We start from the raw sequence: 21,168 nt of genomic DNA, 5'->3' as shown, positions 1-21,168 counted from the left end.
TAGGCCTCACCTGGGCTGGCGCCTCCTCCTCGCTGTCAGACTCCTCCTCACTGCTGCTTTCCGAGTCCTCCTCTGGCTTCCCTGCCTGGGTGGCTATGGCTCCTGTCTTCCTGGGAGGGGCCACTGCAGCCCCTTTCCTGGAGAGCTCCTTGCTGGGGGCTGAGGCAGTTCTGACCTGGGGACTCTTCCCTGCGGGCTTCACCAGGAGTGAGAGAAACAATTAGGGGAAAGAGCCAAAGGAACTGCAAGAGCTGCTCTCTACTCTCCCCGGGCCTCACCTGAGTGGGGACCTCTCCATCACTGTCCGACTCCTCCTCGCTGCTCTCGGAGTCCTCCTCCTGTGGGCTCTTGACTGGCCCTGGCTGTGCCGGGGCTGCTGTGGCCACTGCCTTTCCCACAGCTGGCATGGACCCCTGGCTCCTGCCTGAGACAGCATTGCTCTGGGGAGTTCTCGCTGGTGGCTTTACCTGCCTCGTGAGAAGGTAACGGCATTAGGGAAGGAAGCAGACAGCACAGCTCCGTTTAGGTTAGCCCACTCACGGTGTGACTGTGCAGAAGTCTGTCCCGCCTGCGCAGAGCCCTGGCCAGGCTGAGCCAACTGCGTGGTCCTCCTTTCCACCCCACCTCTGGCGCCTCCTGGGCTTCTGGACCCACTTGCCTTGGCTGGGGACTCCTGCTTGGCTTGAGCAGCTGCCATGACCCCTTTTCCTGGAGCTGATGCTGCCCCTTTGGCTGAAGCTGCTCTGGTGGGAGCTGGGTTGGCTTTGTTCTGAGGAGTTTTCATAGAGGCCTTCATCTGGAAAGAGAAACAAGAATTACAGAAGGGAGAAGATGAGATGCAGTTAACCAAGAACTCTGATTCTGGAGTCAGATGCTGGACTTTGGATTCTTGCTCCTCCATTTAATAGCTGTGCAAACCTGGGCAAATCACTAACCTCTGTGGCCTCAGCTTCCTCCTCTGTAAAACGGGGCTAACAACAATGCCCACCCACAAGGTTACCATGAGGATTAAGTGGGAGAGTCACAGTGTTTAGCATGGTTCCTGGCACATAAACTCGTTATTGTGAGCACTTTTCTTAGTGTTAGCTAAGCATGAGTCGACCCAGAGCAGATGTACTTTTCCAGGCTCCCTTTTCAGCTAGTTGGCCGCGAGTTTAACTTCTGGCTAACAGAATAGAAGTCAAGTATACAATTCAACTTTCTTACACAGTTGAAAACATGGTCTTCTTCTTCTTAAGATTTTATTTATTTATTTGACAGAGAGAGATATCACAAGTAGGTGGAGAGGCAGGCAGAGAGAGAAAGGAGGAAGCAGGCCCTCTGCTAAGCAGAGAGCCCGATGTGGGGCTTGATCCCAGGACTCTGGGATCACGACCCGAGCCAAAGGCAGAGAGGCCTTAACCCACTGAGACACCCAGCACCCCGAAAACATGGTCTTCTTCCTTCCAGCTGGAAGAAATGCTGAGGTAACAGCTGGAGCTCTAGCAGCCATAATAGCATATGAGGCAGGAGCCAGGTACTCAAGATGGCAGAAGAAGATAGAAAAACATGGCCGTCTGAGGTTTTCTTCAGTTTAACCTAATCTTAAATGATATCCAAGGGATCCCCCCAAACTCTCTCGGGGTATCCAAGCAAACACAGACCTAGAAAGATGAGGGCAACAAAGAGTAAAACCTTTGATGGTTAGATTGCGGACAGGACTGTGAAAGCAAACTGGGCTAATGTGAGGTAGAATGAGGAATCTAAGTGTCTCTAGGCCCCTGACTCATTCAGAGATGTCATCTGATCAGTGACTTCCCCATCCACACGAGACCAAGTGAAACTAAGAATCAGTACTTCAAGAAAGAAAGCCCTCTCAAGCACAGACTGTGTCTGGCAAAGGTCAAGGTGCTCATCAGCATAGAAAAGTCCTCCAGAGAGGAGCAAGGTCTTTTACATTCACTTAATACAGACACCAGCACTAAGGTGACCTTACAAGTGTTAATACAGTACGAAATATGACTCAAGAAGCAAAAAAAAAAAAAAAAAAAAAAAAAAAAAACCAACCCTGAATAGACCCATAATAGTTTTTGATATTGACTTAATAATTAAAAATTCTTCCACACACACAAAATCCAGGCCCACGTATCCTTCTTGGTGAATTCTACTAAGAAGAAGTAATACCAATCTAACATAAACCCTCAGGAAACAAAGGACAGAATACTACCAAACCCATTTCATGAGGCCAGTGTCACCCGAATACCAAACCCAGGCCAACACATCACACAAAAACTACAGACTAATATTCCTGACGGATATAGATGCAAAAACTGTAGCAAACCAAATCCAACAACAAAAAAGGAGCAGACAGCATGTCCCAGTGGGATTTATTGCAAGAACGAAGGGTTGATTTAATACCTAAAAATCACATTTAAATATCACATTAAAGACAGGAAAACAAAACAAAACAAAACAGTAAGATCACTTCAAGAGAAGAAAAGCATTTGACAAAAATTCAACTCCAAACCTCATAATAAAAACTCAACAAACTAAGAGCAGAAAAGAACTTCCTTGGGGGCACCTGGCTGGCTCAGTCAGTGGAGCATGGGACTCTCGATCTTGTGGTTGTGAGTTTAAGCCCCACGTTGGGTGTAGAATGTACTAAAAAATAAAATCTTAAAAAGAAAAGAAAAAAGCACTTCCTCATCCTGATAAAGGGCATCTCTGAAAAACTTGGAGCTAAAAAGCTAAAATCATACTAACCAGGGAAAACACTGAATGCTATACCCTAAATGAGAAACAAGGCCAGGCTGGCTGTTCCCACCATTGCTATTCAACATTGTACCTGAGGGTCTAGCCAGGGCAGTAAGGCAAGAAAAAGAAATACACACTGTCTAAAGAGGAAAAAGTAAAACTGCCCTTGTTCACAGACAACATACTTTGTATTTAGAAAATCCCAAGGAATCTACAAAAGCCAAGAAAACAAGTAAGCAAATGTAATGTCGAAAGATGTAGTGTCAACAAGGACGCCTGCGTGACTTAGTTGGTTAAGTGACTGCCCTCAGTTCAGGTCAGGATCCCAGGGTCCTGGGATCGAGTCCCGCATCAGGCTCCTTGCTTAGTGGGGAAGCCTGCTTCTCCCTCTGTCTGCTGCTCCCCCTGCTTGTGCTGATGAATAAATAAATAAAATCTTAAAAAAAAAAAAAAAAGGAAAGAAAAGAAGAAAAAGATGTACAGTCAACATACAACGCAAGGTCAGGCCCTAAAGGCACTTATTCAGCCAATCATCACAGGCCAGCTGGCCATTTCTCCCACCCCTTTCACACAAGGGCTCTCTTCCTATGGCATTTCAATGGAGAATCACCTCCTTCTCTGTCTCTGACACATCTGGTTTTCCAGAACCACTCCTATCTTTGTTACTTTGTTCTGAACCTCAGCTCCCACATGGACAGCTTCCTTTGAGCTGGCTAGGGTCTCTGAGCAGACCAGAGACTGTGTGACTCACTTGACCCCAGCAGTACTGAGCATGCGGGACGCACTTGGTGTGCACAGATGGCATTCTGCGAGGGAAGCCATACAAGGATTCTCAGTTCATCCCCACCAGAACCCTGCAACAGAGGCTTGATTATCCTTATCCTTCAGACAAGACTCCTATCAGAACTGCCTGTCTCAGCACAGGCAAGGCAGGCCTCCTGAAGCTAGGGGTAAGGCACCATCTTCTGACAGGGCGTCAGGCTATAAAGCTGGGCCCCTAGAGAGGGATTAGCCGTTTTATTTTGTGCATTGGAAGAAAGTAAGGCCCCAGGGCATAATCATGTCTGTGGTTGGAAAAGTCTGGGCCAAGATGCAGTAGAAGGATGTATGAAAGTCAAAGGCTTTTGAGGCAGGCACGCTGGGGCATAGGCCCAGCTTGGACCCTCCCTGGCTGGGCTGAAGCAGGTCAGCAACCAACTCTTCTAAGCTCTAATTTCCTCCTCCAGAAACCAAAGCGAGCGAACACCCGTCTAATGGTACTGGTGGGAGGCTCAGACACTGAAGCAATGAGCACAACGAAACTTTTCAGGCACTGGGACGTGTCTGTAGCTTACAAACTGGATAGGAGCTGTTGGGCTAGGACTCCAACAGGGCCTGCACACAGGTCAAAACCTCACTAGCAGAATCACAGGAACCTGCGTCCCACAAAGCAAAAGGGAAAGGGAAACAAACAAACGAACAAAAATTATAGAAAATGTGTGCTTATGATATAGGGAAAAAAAAGAAATGACAATTACAAATAATAAGATGGTGAGTGAGAACAGGGCATGAGAGATCTTCACTTTCCCCAACTTCTCTCTTCCAGGCTGGGAGGGACTCCTGAGTTTGCTCCCCATCAGCCTGGCCCCCTCCCAGGGCCGATGAACGAGCCTATAGTGTGCAGGCCCCCTGCTGTGTGCAGGTGAGACCCCATTACCTTCTCAATCCTGCGAAGGCTGATTTCCAATTTACAGATGAGTAAAACCAAGGTCCTGCGTGGATTCCTCACTTGCTAGGACATGTTGCTAGGACCTGAACCCAGGCAGTCTGGCTCCAAACCCCCTGCCGTCTGCCCCTGCCCTACCTGCTCCCTCAGGGATCCCACCAAATGCTCTGCTTGGGGCAGTTCACTCAGGCCAAGTGCCCTCCCACCCTCTGGGCCTTCATACAGGCTAGTTTCTTTGTCTAGAACACTCCGCTTCACCCGGCCGGCTCTTTCAGCCCACAGTTCCCAATGCCACTTCCTCCAGGAGGCCCTCCTTCCTGGAAACCCCTAGAGGCCATCAAGTGCCATGCTGTTAGCCCACGTACAAGCTCTACTCTCAACCTTGGCACACCATGCTGGAGTAACCTGGGCACACGTCCATGCCCCCACCTACACTGGGAACTCCCGAAGGGAGACAGGACAGTGTCTGGCAGATGGGCTGCTCAACAGAGCTTGTGGAAGGCATAAGGACTCTCAACAGGAGCTCAAAAGGCCATGGGCAAGACCCTGCTGCCTTTGACAGGTGGAGGAGACAGAGTGAAAAGTGGGGAAGGAGGCTGGGCTGAGGCTGCTCTTAAGGTTTCTGCACACGCAGGGGGTGGGGGCAAGAACAGCCCAGAAAAGCCTCTCTTCAGCCCTGCTCCAGGTTCTGGTGTGGGTGGAATGGCCTGGCTCTTCCTTGGCCTCACCTGGGTGGGAGCTTTGGCTGTCTCCTCACTGTCAGAGTCCTCCTCACTGCTCTCTGAGGAGTCTTCCGGCAGCTCAGCTTTGACTTTGACTGGGGCCACTGGGAGCCCTGCCTTCCCAGGGGGTGCTGCGGCAGTCCCTTGGCCTGAGGGCCCTTTGGTGGGTGTAGAGGCAGTTTTCACGGTGACACCTTTCCCCACAGGCTTTGCCTGGAATGACAGGGGACAGAAGCGGGTCACAGGTGCCCCAGGGGCCATGTGAGCACTGGCCCTGAGTCAGCTGAATAAACTTGGCCTCACCTGTCCCACGGCTGGGGTAGGAGTGAGGTCCTCCTCACTGTCGGACTCCTCGCTGCTTGAAGAGTCCTCTGGCCCCTGGACGCCCCTGGCCATAGCTGGGGATGAGGCACAGGCTGGAGAAGTTGCTGTTCCCACCTTCCAAGGAGCTGGTGTGCCCACTCGCACTGGGGGGGCCTTGGCAGTTGCTGGGGTAATGGGGGTGCCCTTCCTTGGGGAGGCCTTGATCTGGGGTGTTTTCACAGCTGGTTTTGCCTGAGAGGAAGCAGAAGTCAGAAGCTAGAGAAGGAGCATGAATTCAGAGGCCCCATCTGCTCTGGGGCGGAGCCCCCTGCCATCCTTCCCCTCTGCTCCCTGGGGAGCTGACTGGTGGGGGTGGTTGGGCTGCACCAAGGCCTCTCCTGAGCCCCACCTGGGCTGGAGCCGGGGCTGCAGGCACCTTCTCGTCACTGTCTGACTCCTCACTGCTCTCCGAGTCATCCTTGGACACCTTGGCCTTGCCCTGGGTGGTCACAGACCCTGCCTTCTGAGGGGGCCCCTTGGCAGGACCTGAGGCAGGTCTGACCTGGATCTTCCCAGAGGATTTTGCCTGTAGTGAGACACACAAGATCGGGGAGGGGGTGGACAGCATGGCTATGTGCAAAGACACAGACCAAAAGGGCAAGCAGAGTCAGTGTGTGTGTATGTGGTCTGGGGAAGACGGCTCCTGGCCCTGAGCGGGAGAGAAGAGCCTTATAGGCAGGCGCCTCACCTGGGCCGGCGCCTCTGCCTCGCTGTCTGATTCCTCCTCGCTGCTGCTCTCTGAGTCCTCCTCCTGTTTCCCTACTGGGGTGGCTGCCGGCCCCAGCTTCTGAGGGGGCCCCTTGACAGGACCTGAGGCAGCTCTGACTTGGGAGTTTTGCCCCAAAGGTTTTGCCTGGGAGTAACAAAAGACGAGATCAGGGCAGGGGCCCACAGGGGACTGTGAGTGAGGGGAGACAGGAGGAGAGGAAGGCAAATGCAGGACGCAGGGCCCCAGGCAAGGAGGGGGAGGACAAGCCAACGGATGGGCTCTCCGAGCAGCGGCACCTGTCTCCTCACCTGAGCAGGGCTCTTGGCTGGGGGCACAGCTGCTGGGGCCTCCTCCTCGCTGTCAGACTCCTCAGTGCTACTCTCTGCGTTGTCTTCCCCTTTCCCCTTCCCCACCTGGGCGGCTACAGGCCCTGCCTTGCCAGGGGGCAGTGCAGGGGCCACTTTCCTAGGGGACTCCTTGGCAGAAGCTGAGGCACCTTTGACCTGGGGGGTCTTCCCTGAAGACTTCGCCTGGAGGGAGACAAATGGAATCAGGGAAGGGAGCCGAGAGTGGACATGAGGAGGAGAAACAAGAGACCAGACAGGGAAGAAGACGCCACACAAACCTGAGGTGAGCTGGGGTGGGGCTCTGAGCATGTCTAGGGCTCTTGCAGATGGCAGAGCAAGTCCTCAGAGGGCCTTCAGGGGAGGGGCTAGGGCTGCATGGACCCTCCCCTCCCAGGCCTCACCTGAAGTGGTGTCTTGGCAGCCGGCGCTTCCTCCTCGCTGTCAGACTCCTCCTCACTGCTGCTATCTGAGTCCTCCTCTGGCTTCCCAGCCGTGGCCTGTGCAGCTGCAGGCCCTGCCTTCCCAGGGGGTGCTGGGGCGGCCCCTTTCCCAGAGGTCCCCTTGACAGGACCCAACGCAGCTCTAACCTGGACAACTGTGTTTGAGGCCTTCGCCTAGTAAAAGAGAAGGGGTGGTTTGTTCCTCTCCTCCTCACCCTCTGGTGGGCACCTCAGGACAAAGTGGAGGCCTTAGCTGGGGCTCAGAAGATGCCCCCACTACTCTCCTCACTCTCTACCTTGACTGGTGCTCAGGCCTGGCCTATCAGCTTCACTCTCACTTCTGGGGCCTTCCCAGCCCTGCCCGTCCCACTTGGCCACCACTGCCTCCTCCTCTGGGTCCGAGACAGACACCAGTTCCTTCGGCAGTCCTCTCTGATGCCCACACAGGGGTCAGAGCTGCCCTCGGCTGGACTCCTCCGTCAGCGGGAGAGCTCTGGGAGCACAGGCACCAGGTCTGGCCTGACCCACTGCTGCACCCTGTGTGTAACAATTCTTACTCCCACTGCTGCCTCAGGGCCTTGGCACTTGCTGTGCTCCCCACCAGAATGACTTCTGTCTAAATGTCCATGTGTACGCCCCTGCCCCCGTCCTGCTTCAGGTCCTCGAAGTCTCTGTAAGGCTTTCCCTGAGGACTCTATTTTAATTGCCATTCCTACAGCACAGCCCACCTCACCCTCCTCTTAAACACCCAGCAAAGTGAACCTTATTTACTGCATCTCCCCAGACCTGCGTGGGGACCGGGACCTCCCCTCCTGGGCCTCACCTGGCCAGCCCAGGGCTGCGGGGCCTTTTCTCACCACTGTCTGATGCTTCCTCCTCCTGGCACTCCAACCCCATCAGCCTCCCAGCTCCCCCTGCTTTCCCTCAGACAATCCAGGAGCCCGTGTCCACCTGCCCAGGGGAGGGGATCCCAGCAGATGGAAGTTAACAGGATTCCTGTTAGCTAACAAACCATGATTTGGCCAGAAAAACCAGATGACCAAGCAATTAAAACTTAAATCCCTTCACAACAAGACCAGCTGGCCACATCCATTCATTAGACAGGGAAACTGAGGTAAAGGGGAGTTACTGATAGAGCGGTGTTTAGGACCACCCCCTGGGAAGCAGCCCTTCTAAGCTGCCACTCGGGCAAGAAGGGCAATTTCCACGGATGGCTGAAGCAAGCCCAACTGTCCTTACCCCTCAATTTTCACACCCCCATCTCCTGCCCCCCAAACACCAAGGTGAGGCTCATTTGGTGGAGGGGCTGGTCATGCAGCCGTCTGGCTGGCCTCTGGGGGCCATGGAAGAGTCTCTGGCTGCAGGGGGGCCCGGGATGCCGAGGGGTAGTCTGCCCCAGGCCTCACCTGGCAGGGCGGCTCTGCAGGGGCGCCCTCCTCACTCTCAGACTCCTCTTCGCTGCTCTCCGAGTCCTCTTCTGGCACCTTGGCCTTGTTGGCTGAGGTCAGGGCACCTCCTCTGACTTGGGGGGTCACATCCCCTGCCTTCCCAGGTGTTGGGGCTGTTCCTCTTCCGAGAGAGTCCTTGGCAGGCACTGGTGAGGCTTTGACCTGGGGTGGTTTTACTGAAGGTTTCATCTGGAACAAGAAAATGCAATTAGGGAGAAATTACTCCTCTTTGCCTCTGAGGGGTAGGAGAGGCTCTATAGTTTATCAAGGCCTTTCCTTGTATACTCTGATTCTCAACTCCCTGAGACAGATGCCATCTTTACACTCGCGTTCCAGAAAAGGACAAGAAGCTCAGGGAGGTTAAGTCATTCAGGACCAAATGAAGGGCAAAATCATGACTAGAACCATGACTGTGCGGCCTTGGGGGCAGAACCCTCTAACACTATGCTCCCCTGCTGCCTGGAATGCACAGTCCACCCAGCCCAGAGGGGCAGTCTCTCTCCACCAAGAGGCTTACCCCATCCCTACTTCGACTGCAGGATCTGATCATGGTGGCTATCCCAAGGGCCAGGAGCCTAGGATTTGAACTCTGGTCTTGCTACTCGCTTCCTGGGGCACGTTTCTTTCCACTATGGGCTTTCTTATACTTCTAAAACCCTGACATTTCCAAGGCAGACAGTGCCCTACCTCCACCTCTGTCATCAGATTTCATCTGACCTTGGGTTCCTGGGGCAGCCATCTCCTCAAGTTGCCATGGCCTCTAGCCTACCAAAGCTGTGAGTCTGGCTGCTGGCTTTCCAGGGCCAGAAGTGGTCCCTTTTCCCGTGGCAGGGCTGGGAGGGATGGGAGCCTGAGGAGCCCTGATGGCTGTATCCGGGTGGCAATGGGATGTGGGGAGTGGCCTTTGGAGGAAGGTCTCCACCTTCTCTGGTGAGGCGGGAGACAAGGGAGAAGTACTCTGGGCACCAAACCAACTCCCCCCGCCCAAAATCCTGCTGGTTCTCCCTCCACACGCCTTTTCTAGTAGGTACCCTGGGGCCTGCCATCAGCCTCCAAGTTCACCAGCTGCTTCAACAGTCTTGCTGCTTTCCCTCTGCCCTGTCCTCCAACCCAGGCCACAACCAGCAACCTCCCTCCAACATAAATCAGACCATCTTACCTCCACTCCTGAAACCTTGCAATGGCTTCTCACAGAGCCCAGAGTACAACCCAACCTCCTCCTGCCCATCCTCCTGGCCTGGCAGCGGCCTGTGACCCCGCCTACTCTGACCCCTCTTCTGTCCCTTGCACCTCATCCACAGTGTCACAGCCTTGTTGCTGCCCCTCGCGGCTCTGTTTCCCCTAGCGACCTGCGACACTGTAGTCAAACGTCCCAGAATGCCTCCATGTCCTCTCCACGTCTCTCCTGCCTGCCCCTATATCCCCAAAGTGTGGATGCCCCCTCAAGAGTGACTCCCTGGCCACAGCTACGAGAGGGGTTAACGCCACAGACCAACACCTGACCATCACTGACCACGCACCTAGGCCTGGCATTCACCAGCAGGCCCAGAACCCCTCATCCAACTCACCTGACCATACCACCTGACGGCCGCCCTCCTACCCCGGCCCTTGGCTCATGCAGCTCTTCCTGCTGAAACACTCTTTCCTCCCCCACATCCCTTCCTGGTGAGTCCCCTATGCATCAAGGCTTTGCTCCAGTGCCACCTCTCCCAGGAAGCCTTCCCTTGTCTCACAGACAGGTTGGCGTCTCTCCCTGCCAATCTGAGACCTCTTTCATGCCCAACGTATGACAAGCAGCACCTGGCTCCCCTCCCCAGGCCTCGGCCTTTCCAGCTCCCAGTCTGCCTGAAACACTAGAACTGATTTGGCCCCACTGGTGTGTGAAGCTCCGGCCAGGCTGCTGGGAAGGTTAGAGGTTAGACAGCAGCTCCTGAGGACAGTGGCAATTACCTCCACGTATGTCTCATCGCTCGAGCTGGAGGTCTCCTCGCTGGAGCTGTCAACCTGGTTGGCTGAGGCCATTCCTGAGGGAGGAAGAGGGAGAGGACTGAGGAACTGCCCTTCCAGACCGCCCTCCCCTCGCCAGCGCTCTGCCATGTCAGCCAATGAGAGGCAGGGGCCCTGTGCTCGCTTCTTGCGTGCGGAGCTTCAGCCCCACCTATCCTGAAGCCCCACAGCTGAGGCGCGGGCCACCTATCTCCCTGTGTTCCCACACACTGTGGCCCTGGGAAGGGTCAGAGACCAGGTCCTACTACACACATGCCAGGGTCTGATGGCTCGGAGATGTCCTGCCAATATCACACTGAGGCAGGCAGGCAGTCTCTCATTTGACATGAGAGACTTAGGCAAATCCAGGCTCTCACTTGAGTCTCAACTTCTACAGTGGGCACCGGACCCACCTGAGAACAGTAAACCAGAAAATGCTCCATCACCCCCCAGGGCTGCTCCAACTACCTTGGCAAAGCCTGACCTAACCCTGCAGCAGACCCTCGCTCATCGAGGTGTGGAGCCTTGGAGACACACCTTTAAATTCCAGAAGGTCCCACAGCCTGATAAAGCAGTGCCCGGGGCCTACCTCCCCAGCCCAAACTCAGGGGGCTTGGAGTCTAGAGGTCAGCACCGCTCACCAGGCTTGGCTGTGGTTCCGAGGGCTGGGACGCCACCCTCCTCTTCAGTTTCTGAAACCAGAACGGTATTTGCCGAGGGCTCTGCTGACTTCCTGGGGGACCTCCCAGACAGAAGGTGGGCCACTGCCTTTCCAGAGGCCGGATGTGGTGTGGAGTTCATCATCTTGCTGGCTTTCTTGGTCTTCGCCTACAAAGGACGGGGTGACAGACACGCTGGGTACAGCCTGGTGAAGGACGAGCCCAGACCTCTTCCCAGCCATGCGACTTTGGGCAAATTCCCTCTCTCGGTCCGTTACTTCATCTCTAAGGTGGGGCTGACAGTGGTACCCGCCCTCATGGAGGCTTGGAGAATGCCCAGTGGCAGTTCCTGGGACACAGGAATTACTTGCTAAGCGGTACTGAGTGGTCTGCTGTGGTTCCTAGCACTACTTGGCATGGCTGAGAGCGCACCCAGCAGTCGGGGACGCGTCCTCGGTTCTCTAACGCTGCCTCCTCCACTACCAGTGCATGGTCTTCCACTCTGAGTGGTTTCAGTCTAGAAAATGAGCTTCGTGCTTTCAGAACCACAGGCGTCTCATTCACTGTGGTGCCCCCCACTGCCTTCCACGGTGCCTGGAAAATAACTGGATGGGTCACAAGTTGTTGGCTGAATAGGCGACTGCAGATACGACGGGGAAAGAAGCTGTTACAGGTGCATGCTGTGCCCAGTGGCCTGGAGCAGTGTGCAATGTTTCCACCTTACAGGAAAGGAAACTGAGGCCCAGAGAGGTGAAGGGACGTGCTAGGGTCACACGACTAGTGATAAAGGCTGACATCTGAATCCAAGTCAGACTGTTATCCACAACCCTATCCTTGCCTGACACAGGAGACTGTCCCCCTGTAGGGCACTTCACTCCCACAGGTCACAGCTTCAAAGGTGGTCCTACTCACCTTGGCTTTCTCCTTTGCGCCTGAAGGCAAAACCGGCCCCGCCGCTGAGGAGTTGGTAGCCGCTAGTCTTGGGGCTGCAAGACAGAAACACCCTCCGGCTGAGCCAGGTGAGCTTTTTCTCATTGAGAACAGACAATAGGTCTCAGCTTACCGGATGGTTCAACTGGTATGGCTGCCTGGTGCTGGCACGAGGACCTGAGGCTGGGCCCAGACTTGTGGGAAAGAGCTCTGGGGTGCAGGAGCCACAGCCAGAAGGAGCAAGAGCGCAGGGGGACATGAAAGCCACGGATCTGCGTCCCCCAGGGAGCCCTGGCTGGCATGAGACACTGGAGCGCCCAGAGCAAAGGGCTGGCTCACAGGCGTGCTGCATACTACCTCGACGGCAAGGCCCCACTTCAGGGTGGGCCAGCCCCGCAGGTGACCACGCTGTAGCCCGAGTCACTCAGCAGGACAGGGACGGTGGTCAGCCCACCCTTCCTCGGGCCACACAGAAAGCTGCTCAGGATTTCAAGGGTTTCTAGTGGAAAGGCAGCTGAACATGGGCCCAGGAACTGGTCAGATGTTAAGACTTAGAGATTCCTGGTGCTCTTATACCAGGGGACTGTCTCCCTACAGCTCAGACAGGACAAGATTTCTAGGGCATGCTGTGAATGCGAGAGGACACTGAGGAGATAAATGGCATGGTCTAACTCCCTTCCTGGCATTTAACTCCATCTCCCTCTCTTTTTAATTTTAGATGCATTTGTAAGTGGAGAGGAAGTAGAGAGAACCATACAGTACCAACCATTACCAACTTGTGGCCAATGTGATGTCAACCAGCCTCTCTGGCACCCTTCCCCATCAAGTATGATTCTGAAGAGAATGCCAGACATGTACCACGCTGCCCACAAATATTTCCATATGCTTCTCTCAACGGGGACTCGATTACAATTCCATTATCACAGGAATATTAATAAAATATCACTAAATAAGACTCACTAAATAAAAATTCATTAATATCAGATATAAGTCAGTATGAAATTGACCAGTTTTTGTGTTTCACAGCACGGAGCTATGGATGTATGCACATACGGACAGCTTTCTGTAGGCTCAGATGCAAAGGGGACAGCTGGAAAGCCACCCGCTAGGATACATATGGGGGAGAAGGGAACCAGGATAGGAGATCAGAAAACCACTCATTTTTCTTCCACATGCTTTTGTATGATTCAAAGTGAACCTGTTCTGCATTTATAATTTTAGAAGATTAAGAAAGATATAAGATATATTCAATACGATCTTGAATATTTTTTAAAACATGCTCAGGAAAAATAAATGGAAAAATAATTTGCCAAACTGTAGGCGGTAGAGTATGGGTAATTTTTCCCCCGTCTTTTTAACCATTTTCGTAAATCCTGTAACGAACAGTCCACAGTGAATCCTGAATTTCTTTTATAATCGGAAAATATACCTAAAATCAAGAAATTACCTTCTTTGTAAGCAAAACCCAATAACTTTGCAGAGAAAAAGGACGATTCCTCTGTGGAGTTCAGCTATGTTGGTTAAAGCACGAACCGTCCTGAGGACTTGGGGAGAATGGGCTGGGCAGGCCTCACGGGGTCATCCCGTGAAAGCTCTGAGACCAGAGTGCCCAGGAGAGCCTCCCTGTGCTACCTGGTACTCTTTCAGAATGACAGGAAGCACAGCCCCTCCCCTGGCAGCCCACAGGCCAAACAGAAGGGATGCCTGTCAGCTGCCCTCTGAGATCCTTCCAGCAGCTCTTCTATAAATGTGGGCTTCTTTCCATCTTCATCAGAATCACCCGGGGGTGAGGGGGGGCTTGCAACAATGTAGCTGTTGTACCTCAAATCAGACTGTAAGGGCCCAGCTCAGTTTTTGTTCACCACTGGATTCCCAGTATCTGGGACACGATGTTTGGCACGAGAAGGGGCTCAACTAAATACTGCAAGAGGTATGTGAGATGCTTCCAATCTTCTCTCTAAAAGGTCCTGGTCTTCTCAGGGCTCACTGGAGGAGAAGCTGGAGGTGGGCTCTCTCCCCAGAACAACCCAATATTCAAATGCCTGCCCCCCGAAGCTGCAGGGCCCTGGGCTGAGCCCCTACAAACACACCGGCCGGAGCTCTCCCAGAGGGCAGGGTGCTTACTGGCTTTGGCGGCTTCAGCTTCTGCCTCCTCCTCCTCTTCCTCTTCCGAGCTCTCAGAGCTGCTAATGGGGTCTGACACTCGGGTCTTCTTAGCCTGCAGCGCTGCATCCTCTTCCGCCTTCCGCTTCTGGCCAACCTCTGAGGTTCTGCAGGACCAAGTGACTGGCTGTACCAACCAGGTGGCAAGGGCACTTCCAGGAGATTTGAAAAGAAAGACATGCCCCCGCCCCACCACCCCTTTGCTCCCCAAGGAAATGTGCACAGAGGGTTTGAGAACATGGTGTAATACACTTGTATTCTGCATTTTTACACATTTCATAAACTATTAGTCTTCAAAATAACCAGGAAAGGTCAATAACATTACATAACAATGGCCAACCATCACTGAGTATGATGGGCCAGCATCTGTAGGCTGTTCCTAGGACCATCCAGACTCCCCCACTCCTCCAGAACTTGCAGCACCAGCACTGCCCTCTTTCTGAAAGACCCTGCTCAGCTCCTTCCTGTGCTTCAGGCCTCAGCGCCAATATAGACTCCTCAAAGGCCCACCCCTGCCAGTCTCTGCCCTGCCATCCTGTTTCGTTTTCTTCAGAGCACTTTTCTCCCTCCTGCTATTCTCCTGACTTCCTGCCTGCCTCCCCAGCTACATCATCAAACCCTGGGGCGGGGAGGGGGTGCTGGCCGGAACCTCGGCTGGCTCACTATGTATCTTTGGCACGTCAGCTTACAGCTAAAAAAAATGAACAACTGACTTGCTCAGGGTCAGAGAGGAGGAATTTTGGAAGTCTGGGGCATGGGCAGGACATGCACCCAGATGGCTGAGCCCCTGCAGTGTACAAGGACCATCTCCTCTGACCTCACCCTCCCATCCCGACAGTGTCACTGTCTGTGCCCTGTGTTCTCCAGCTGGGCTAGCTGTGCTGTCACAGTTTGTGGGCCCCTGTTCCCAGGAAGGCCACTTGTTGGGACTCCCCTGAAATACAGGTTTCACTTATTATACTTATCAATTCATTCTGCTCCTTTTGCCCCAACAGAATGTAAGTTTCATAAGGGTGGGGATTCTTCTCTGGTTTGTCCCAGTATATTAAGAACAGTTCTGGCTCATAGTAGCTGCCACTCAATAAATACTGGGCATGGGGGAGGATAAACCTCCAATGGTCAGGTTTGGCACCTTACTTACTATTATTGTATTTTACAGATGAAGACATAGACTCAAGGAAGCCAAGTTTGCCCAAGGTCACATAGCTAGTTCTTGGGTTTGAACTCTGCTGAGAACCATTAGACTAGGCTGCCTCTGGTGGGTGTAAGGTCCTCATTCAGTACCCCTCACCCACAGAAGGGACCAGTGACAAGGGGCTCACTGAAGCGGTTCTCTAGGGAAGTGCCAGACACCCGACATGCTGAAGGGGGTGAGGGAGAGGAAGTGCAGGGAGGGAACTGCACTCTGACCTTACCTTACAGCAGAGGGTAGCTGAGAACCGAGAGCTGATAGGGTCTTCACAGACCTTAGCTCTCCACTGGAAGCTGGGATCTCTTCCACATCATTCTCGCCCTTGCTTACACACCTCTGATGACAGGTAGCCTACCTCATTTCTGGATAGCTCATTCAGAAGCTGAAGCCTGTCTCCCTAAAGCAGTACCTCTGGGTCGCACTTCAGTCTCTCAGGACCCCAGACAACAGCCCACTTCCTTTGTCCTCAGAGATGTGCACACCTATCACCTGCCCCTTTGCCATCTCTTGTCCATCCTGGACAGTTCAGTATTTTCTATTCATTCAACATGGGACATGACTGCAGGTCCTTCACTCCCCTGGATGACTGTGGTCAGGCCAGTTCACAGAGAGGATGATTACCCCTTCCCTCCCTCTCAAACCATTCCTCTGTTGATATGCCTTTGGATTACCCCTCGCCTTTCCTGTTTCTGCATGTTTCACAGACATTTCACATGCAACATGTCCTCCCTCTCCCTCCAAACTGGGCTTGCTTCTTGCTCCATGCTCAAGCCCACTTTCCATGCAAGTGCACAGACCAGGCACCAGGGAGTCAACGAGCCCAGCCCTCTAGACCATCCATAGCTCTCGGTCTCATCCCCTAATAATCCTGGAACTGACTGTCTGACTCTACACTCCCTCTGTTATTCCTGTCTCAAGCCCCATCAGCTCTTGCCTGATGATGGTGTCTATAGCCCCAACCAGCCATGCCATCCTGCAGAGTGATCACACCACTCTCCACTGCACACTTTCATGGCCCCCACTGCTCTTGGGGCAAAGACGCAACTTCTCACCACGGACGATGAGGCCTTGCATGGGTCAACTCTGCGAGCCATCCAGCCTCCTCTGCCCTGTGGCTGCAGCCACAGGCCTCAGCCCAGGCAGTTCCTTCTGCCAGTCCCACTCTACCTGCCTCCTTCCCCCACTCCCTGCAGCCCTTACACCAAAGGTCATCACAGGGAAACCTCCCCAAAACCCCTAAATGAGGCCCAGCTAACCTGTTTATGGGGTCTTGGCACCAGGTCCTTTTTCATAATCGTTACTGCCATTTTAATTTTATATTTATTTGTTTCATTCTTGAGGCATGCCTACATGACTCCAGTGTCAGCTCCAGGAAAGAAGGAACCATGTCTGTCTCACTCACAACAGTTATCTCCATACTTAGAATAGGACCTGGCATTTAGCAGGTAGGTACTCCATAAATGTTTGGTGACTGAATGAGTAACAAGCTGCTGAGAAGCTGTGGTCCTTGGAAGCACTGAACACAGCTCTCAATGTCCTCTCTCACTATCAGACACCCATAGCTGTGACCTGGCTTCTCAGGGGCAAAGCCAGTGTCCACAGTGGGCCATGTAGACAGACTGCAGATCAGATTAGAATCCTAGCTTATTTCAAGCTGATGGCTTGGGGTGTCCCTATTCCACTCTTCCACCCCGTCAGACTTACTGTTGCCAGTGAGTATAGATGTCCATAAGGGTTACAGGCTGAGTCAGGAAACTTTTCTGCAGAGAAGTAAAGAGAAAGCAGCAATTAACTCCCAGCACAATATGAATCCTCCTTGGGCCCAACTCTCCACGACCTCATGGGAGACCTTTTGTGCTGGGAAGTATGTCTGCTTGCCTCAGTCAGTACCACTCAAACCTTTCAGAAACAAGGAGGGCAAGTACTTCCAGCTAAAAACTTAAGACAATGTTGTTAGCAAGAGGTACCTCTGAAAGACTGGAGTTAGAATGTTCCAGGCTAGCATCTATCCAGCAGCCCTGAACCTTCCAGGCACTCTCCATGCTTAGAGGTCACAAGACAGAATTTTTTCCACCCCGAGCCTTTCAAGAGTCTCTGAAAGGCCAGGTGGGTCAACCTTCCCAGGGAAGTACAAACCACAGCCCAGACATCCAAGGTGTCCAGTGGCATTTCCATGGTCCACTCCTCTGCTGGGAAGAGACTGATGCCAGTCCTTGGTAGAAGCAGAGGGAACCGGGTGGAATCCAGCCCTCTGGAGCCAAGGCCAGATGGCCCACTCTGTAAATGTCAAGAACCCAGGGTGTCAAGTGCCCCAGAGAGGTCAAGTGAGCAATGTGAGGTGAGGGAAGCATCAGGAATCCGGGCAGAATGGCCAAGAGGCTGCATCTAGAGTCAGGTAGAGCTCCTCCACTAATTGGCTGAGCTAATCGCTTCACCTCATCAGACTCTGGGCTACTTCTTTATAACACAGGGATAAGAGCAGAACCCCCCTAGCAGGATGCTATCAGGCCTGAACAAGATATTCTAGTCAGTGTCCAGCACAGGGGCTGGTAACACACAGACTCCAACTGTCAATTTCACTCTGCTCTGCCCAAGGCACACTTGTTTCCTTACTGGCCCTCAAAAGTGCTGCTATTCTTTCTGCCTGGAATCCTCTTTCCTGATTACTACAAAGCTCAGTCCCTCACTTCCTTAAGGTCTCTGTCCTCTCAGAGGTGAAATGTCACCTTCCCAGTGGGGCTTCCTGATCACCCTATTTATAACTGAGCCCTGATATTCCTTATCCTTCTTGCCTGCCTTACTTTTATAGTTAATACCTATGATCACTGAACACACTGTATCATTAACTTTTTTTTTTTCAAATATTTGTCATCTGTCTGCTCCTGCTACATTGAGCTACATTGAGCTACATTGTATGCTCAGGATACTTTGGCCTAGACAAATGCCCCAGTGAAGATGGGTACTATCTCTTACCCCACTTACCTGTTAAGTGATCTACATGGAATAGAAAGGCAATCAAGGTCCAAAGAGGGTTGAGAAAAGCTTGGATAAAGTCTTGGCCCATCACACTTTAGGGAGATCCCAGAAGCAAGCATCAGAACCAGAGCCCACACCACAGCCAAAGGCAAGACTAATCAGGCCAATATCCACTTATCCAGTTTAAAACCCTCCAGTGACTTACCACTGATCTTCAGATGAAGACCAAACCAACTAGAGCAAGGCTCTAGCCAGCTCCCTACCCCCTCTGTCACCTTGTACTTCACAGCCACAATGGACTTTCCAGAGGCCAGTACAAATGCAGAAAGTTCCCTCCCACCACAGGGCATTAGCACCTCTGCCTGGAATATCCACCTCCCTTCTCTCAGGTCTCAAATTAACTTCCACATCCTGGCGAAAGCAGTCCTGAATGTCCCTGACACTGGCAATTTGCCATTCCTGTCTTACCACCCTACACCTCTCATTCTTGGCACCTAACGTGTTACTTTTGTGATTCTTGATTTATGTCCACCTCTCCTACCAGATTTAGATTATAAAACCTAGGAGGGCTGGGGGACCTTGCTCAACATTCTATCAACAGCACCCTGAGTACCAGAGTGAGTTGCTGAAAAAAAATGAATGAAGTAAGCAATGACTCCATCACAAGCTCGCATTCCAAAGCTGTCTGACTCCGTACCGGTGGGACGAGGGCCAGAGTTTCACCTCAAGTAAGGGGCCACAAGCCTCTTTCCTCGGCGCTCTGTGTCCTCCTCACCCTTCCTGGGGTCTGCTCGCAATTCACCCCTCAGACTCTGAGCAACCCTCTAGCCCTCCAGGGCCGCGCTGAGCCACGTGGCCCGAGACTTCGGAAACTTTAAACCGCCACTACCGGGAAGGCAGTGGAGGTAAGGGGCGCGGGAATTACAAAGCCCTGAGCGTCGGATCTCACATCGGGGCCCGCCCACTGCACAGCTGGAGAAACTGAGGCCCAGAAGGACAGGGAGCCGTAGCGAGGGCAGAGGCTGTGGCTCCTTCACTAGCCCCGGCCGCCTCCTAGAGCACCGCACGGTCCGGCTCTAGGCGCCCGCCAGGCCGCTAGGGGAGGGGGCACAGGCAGTCGCTCTCCAAATGTTGCACGCGGCCCAAGCACACGGCCCAAGCACGCTTACCTGGCCACTCTGCTCCTTCACTTCCCGCGCCGCGCGCACATAGCCCGCCTGTAACAGATGCTGGTAGATCAGGGGAAGCAACTCCCGACGTTTCCTGGCCTCGGCCATGCCGACGAAACCGGGCCGTCCGCTCACCTGCACGCCCCCCTCAGTCCCCGCCCGCCACTTCCCTCGTGCCCTTAGACCTCACGCGCCCCACTTCCGGCTCCTCTTTCGCCCGCGTCGCGCGGCGAGCCGGGAAATGTAGTCTTATTTCCTGGAGTGGCCGGCTCCGCCCCGGTGGGTGAAAGGGGCGGAGGCTTGGAGGATAATGAGGCCTCCCATTGGCAGGGAGGGCGTGGGCAAACCTAGTCCCGCCTCCTGGCCTTGATCTGAATGACTCCTTAAGCCCTCCAGACTTGCTCACCGCGGGTATTTGTCTTCCCTGTTCGCTGTGACGTCTGCGATAGCGTTTTGCTCATCTCTGTACATCTTAATCTGCATGTCTCTAGTCCCGAACTTCCAGTTACCCACTCATTTATTCACTTCACAGAGTTTTTAGGACCCATGACTATTTGTCATTATTCATTCATTGCCTAAATAGTTTTTTGAGCACTATACTTTAGGCTAGTGCTCACCTGGAATGGAGGGATGAAAAGATGGATAAGAAACGGTGGCTACCCTCAAAGCTCACAAGGAGATTTGGTAACCAACAACGATGGTTCAAGGTCTTGAGTGCACTGTCGGGGACAGACACAGCCTATGGGAGCCGGGAGGAGGGGCGCCTAACCCCAAAGAGACGTCTAATTTCAGGCTTAAAGACGGAACAGGAATTTCTAGGTGCAGAAGAGAGGACTGGCATTCCAGGCAGAGGACACTGCCTGTACACAGAGAGGAGAAACCACCGCTATAAGCTGGGAAGCCCAAACATAGAACCCAGTCTGTGCTGGTGGGCTGTGGTTGTGGGAAGCAGAGGATGAGTAAGGCCACGGGGATGGAGAAATAAACAGGCCCCTGCAGCACCCTCTCCTGCCGAGCAGAGCTGGCACTTTGTTGCAAGGGTGATAGATAATCTCTGACTTGTTTTATGTAGGAGGGTGACCTGGGTTTGTGTTTTTAAGAGATTGCTATCACCGGAATGAGGAGGACGTATTTGTGGAGAGCAAACTAGATGTGAGGCTGTTGTACTTGTTGAAGGGAGGCTGGCAGAGAGAGGATGAGGTAGGCTGGGGAATATTTGAATCAGCTCTTTTTAACTTCACGGACCCATTGAGAAACTGAAGATAGCATGAACCACCTAGACTTTGTTGCCGAAAATTTTGAATGTGCACAGACGCATAACGTTTCACACTGATTTTAGGACGTGGATAAGCACATAACTGAACCTCCTAGAGTTAGGAACTACTGCTCCAGAAGAAACAGGGATAGGACCTGGTGACTGAAAGCAGCGAGTGAGGAAGAGGGAGGAGAGTAATCTGCATTCCGCTATTTAGTGAAACATTTATTGAGTACCTACTATTGGGATAAAGTAGTGTTCACCCCAGTAGAGTTTGAAGTCTAAAGGGGGAGACACATGCTAAAAGTTATACGAACACTTTGTTACAAACAGTGAGGTCATGCAGAAAGGAAAAGAATAGAGTTTTCTTA

General features: G+C 53.0%; 1 protein-coding gene and 1 long non-coding RNA gene across 10 annotated transcripts in view; one reads left to right on the top strand and one right to left on the bottom strand.

Annotated features, from left to right (window-relative positions):
- TCOF1 (treacle ribosome biogenesis factor 1) overlaps positions 1-19,729 on the bottom strand; it is a 37,382-nt gene extending 17,653 nt beyond the window's left edge. For 5 of the 9 annotated variants that reach the window (XM_045079566.1, XM_045079567.1, XM_045079568.1 and 2 more), the window contains exons 1-16: positions 19,543-19,729; positions 17,102-17,157; positions 14,167-14,312; positions 12,025-12,098; positions 11,095-11,281; positions 10,418-10,491; positions 8,426-8,656; positions 6,981-7,193; positions 6,541-6,762; positions 6,212-6,376; positions 5,873-6,049; positions 5,464-5,715; positions 5,167-5,373; positions 659-796; positions 279-467; positions 11-196 (exon numbers count right to left, since the gene is read on the bottom strand). In XM_045079566.1, coding sequence (XP_044935501.1) covers positions 11-196; positions 279-467; positions 659-796; positions 5,167-5,373; positions 5,464-5,715; positions 5,873-6,049; positions 6,212-6,376; positions 6,541-6,762; positions 6,981-7,193; positions 8,426-8,656; positions 10,418-10,491; positions 11,095-11,281; positions 12,025-12,098; positions 14,167-14,312; positions 17,102-17,157; positions 19,543-19,650 — 2,625 coding nt within the window. In that variant the 5' untranslated portion in view covers positions 19,651-19,729. The remainder of the gene's footprint in view (positions 1-10; positions 197-278; positions 468-658; positions 797-5,166; positions 5,374-5,463; positions 5,716-5,872; positions 6,050-6,211; positions 6,377-6,540; positions 6,763-6,980; positions 7,194-8,425; positions 8,657-10,417; positions 10,492-11,094; positions 11,282-12,024; positions 12,099-14,166; positions 14,313-17,101; positions 17,158-19,542) is intronic. The other 4 variants (XM_045079571.1, XM_045079572.1, XM_045079573.1 and 1 more) reach the window with 1 other exon arrangement.
- Positions 11,891-12,997, top strand: LOC123391933. Its single transcript, XR_006606619.1, has 2 exons — positions 11,891-12,131; positions 12,761-12,997. It is a non-coding gene; the product is annotated as an uncharacterized LOC123391933 (long non-coding RNA).
- Positions 19,730-21,168: the final 1,439 nt, after the last annotated feature.

Source organism: Mustela putorius, unplaced genomic scaffold (assembly GCF_011764305.1).
Source record: "Mustela putorius furo isolate JIRA1106 unplaced genomic scaffold, ASM1176430v1.1 tig00000407_pilon_pilon_pilon, whole genome shotgun sequence".
Taxonomy (NCBI): domain Eukaryota; kingdom Metazoa; phylum Chordata; class Mammalia; order Carnivora; family Mustelidae; genus Mustela; species Mustela putorius.
Note: the sequence above shows the minus strand (reverse complement) of the source record. Positions and strands in the feature narration are given on the sequence as shown.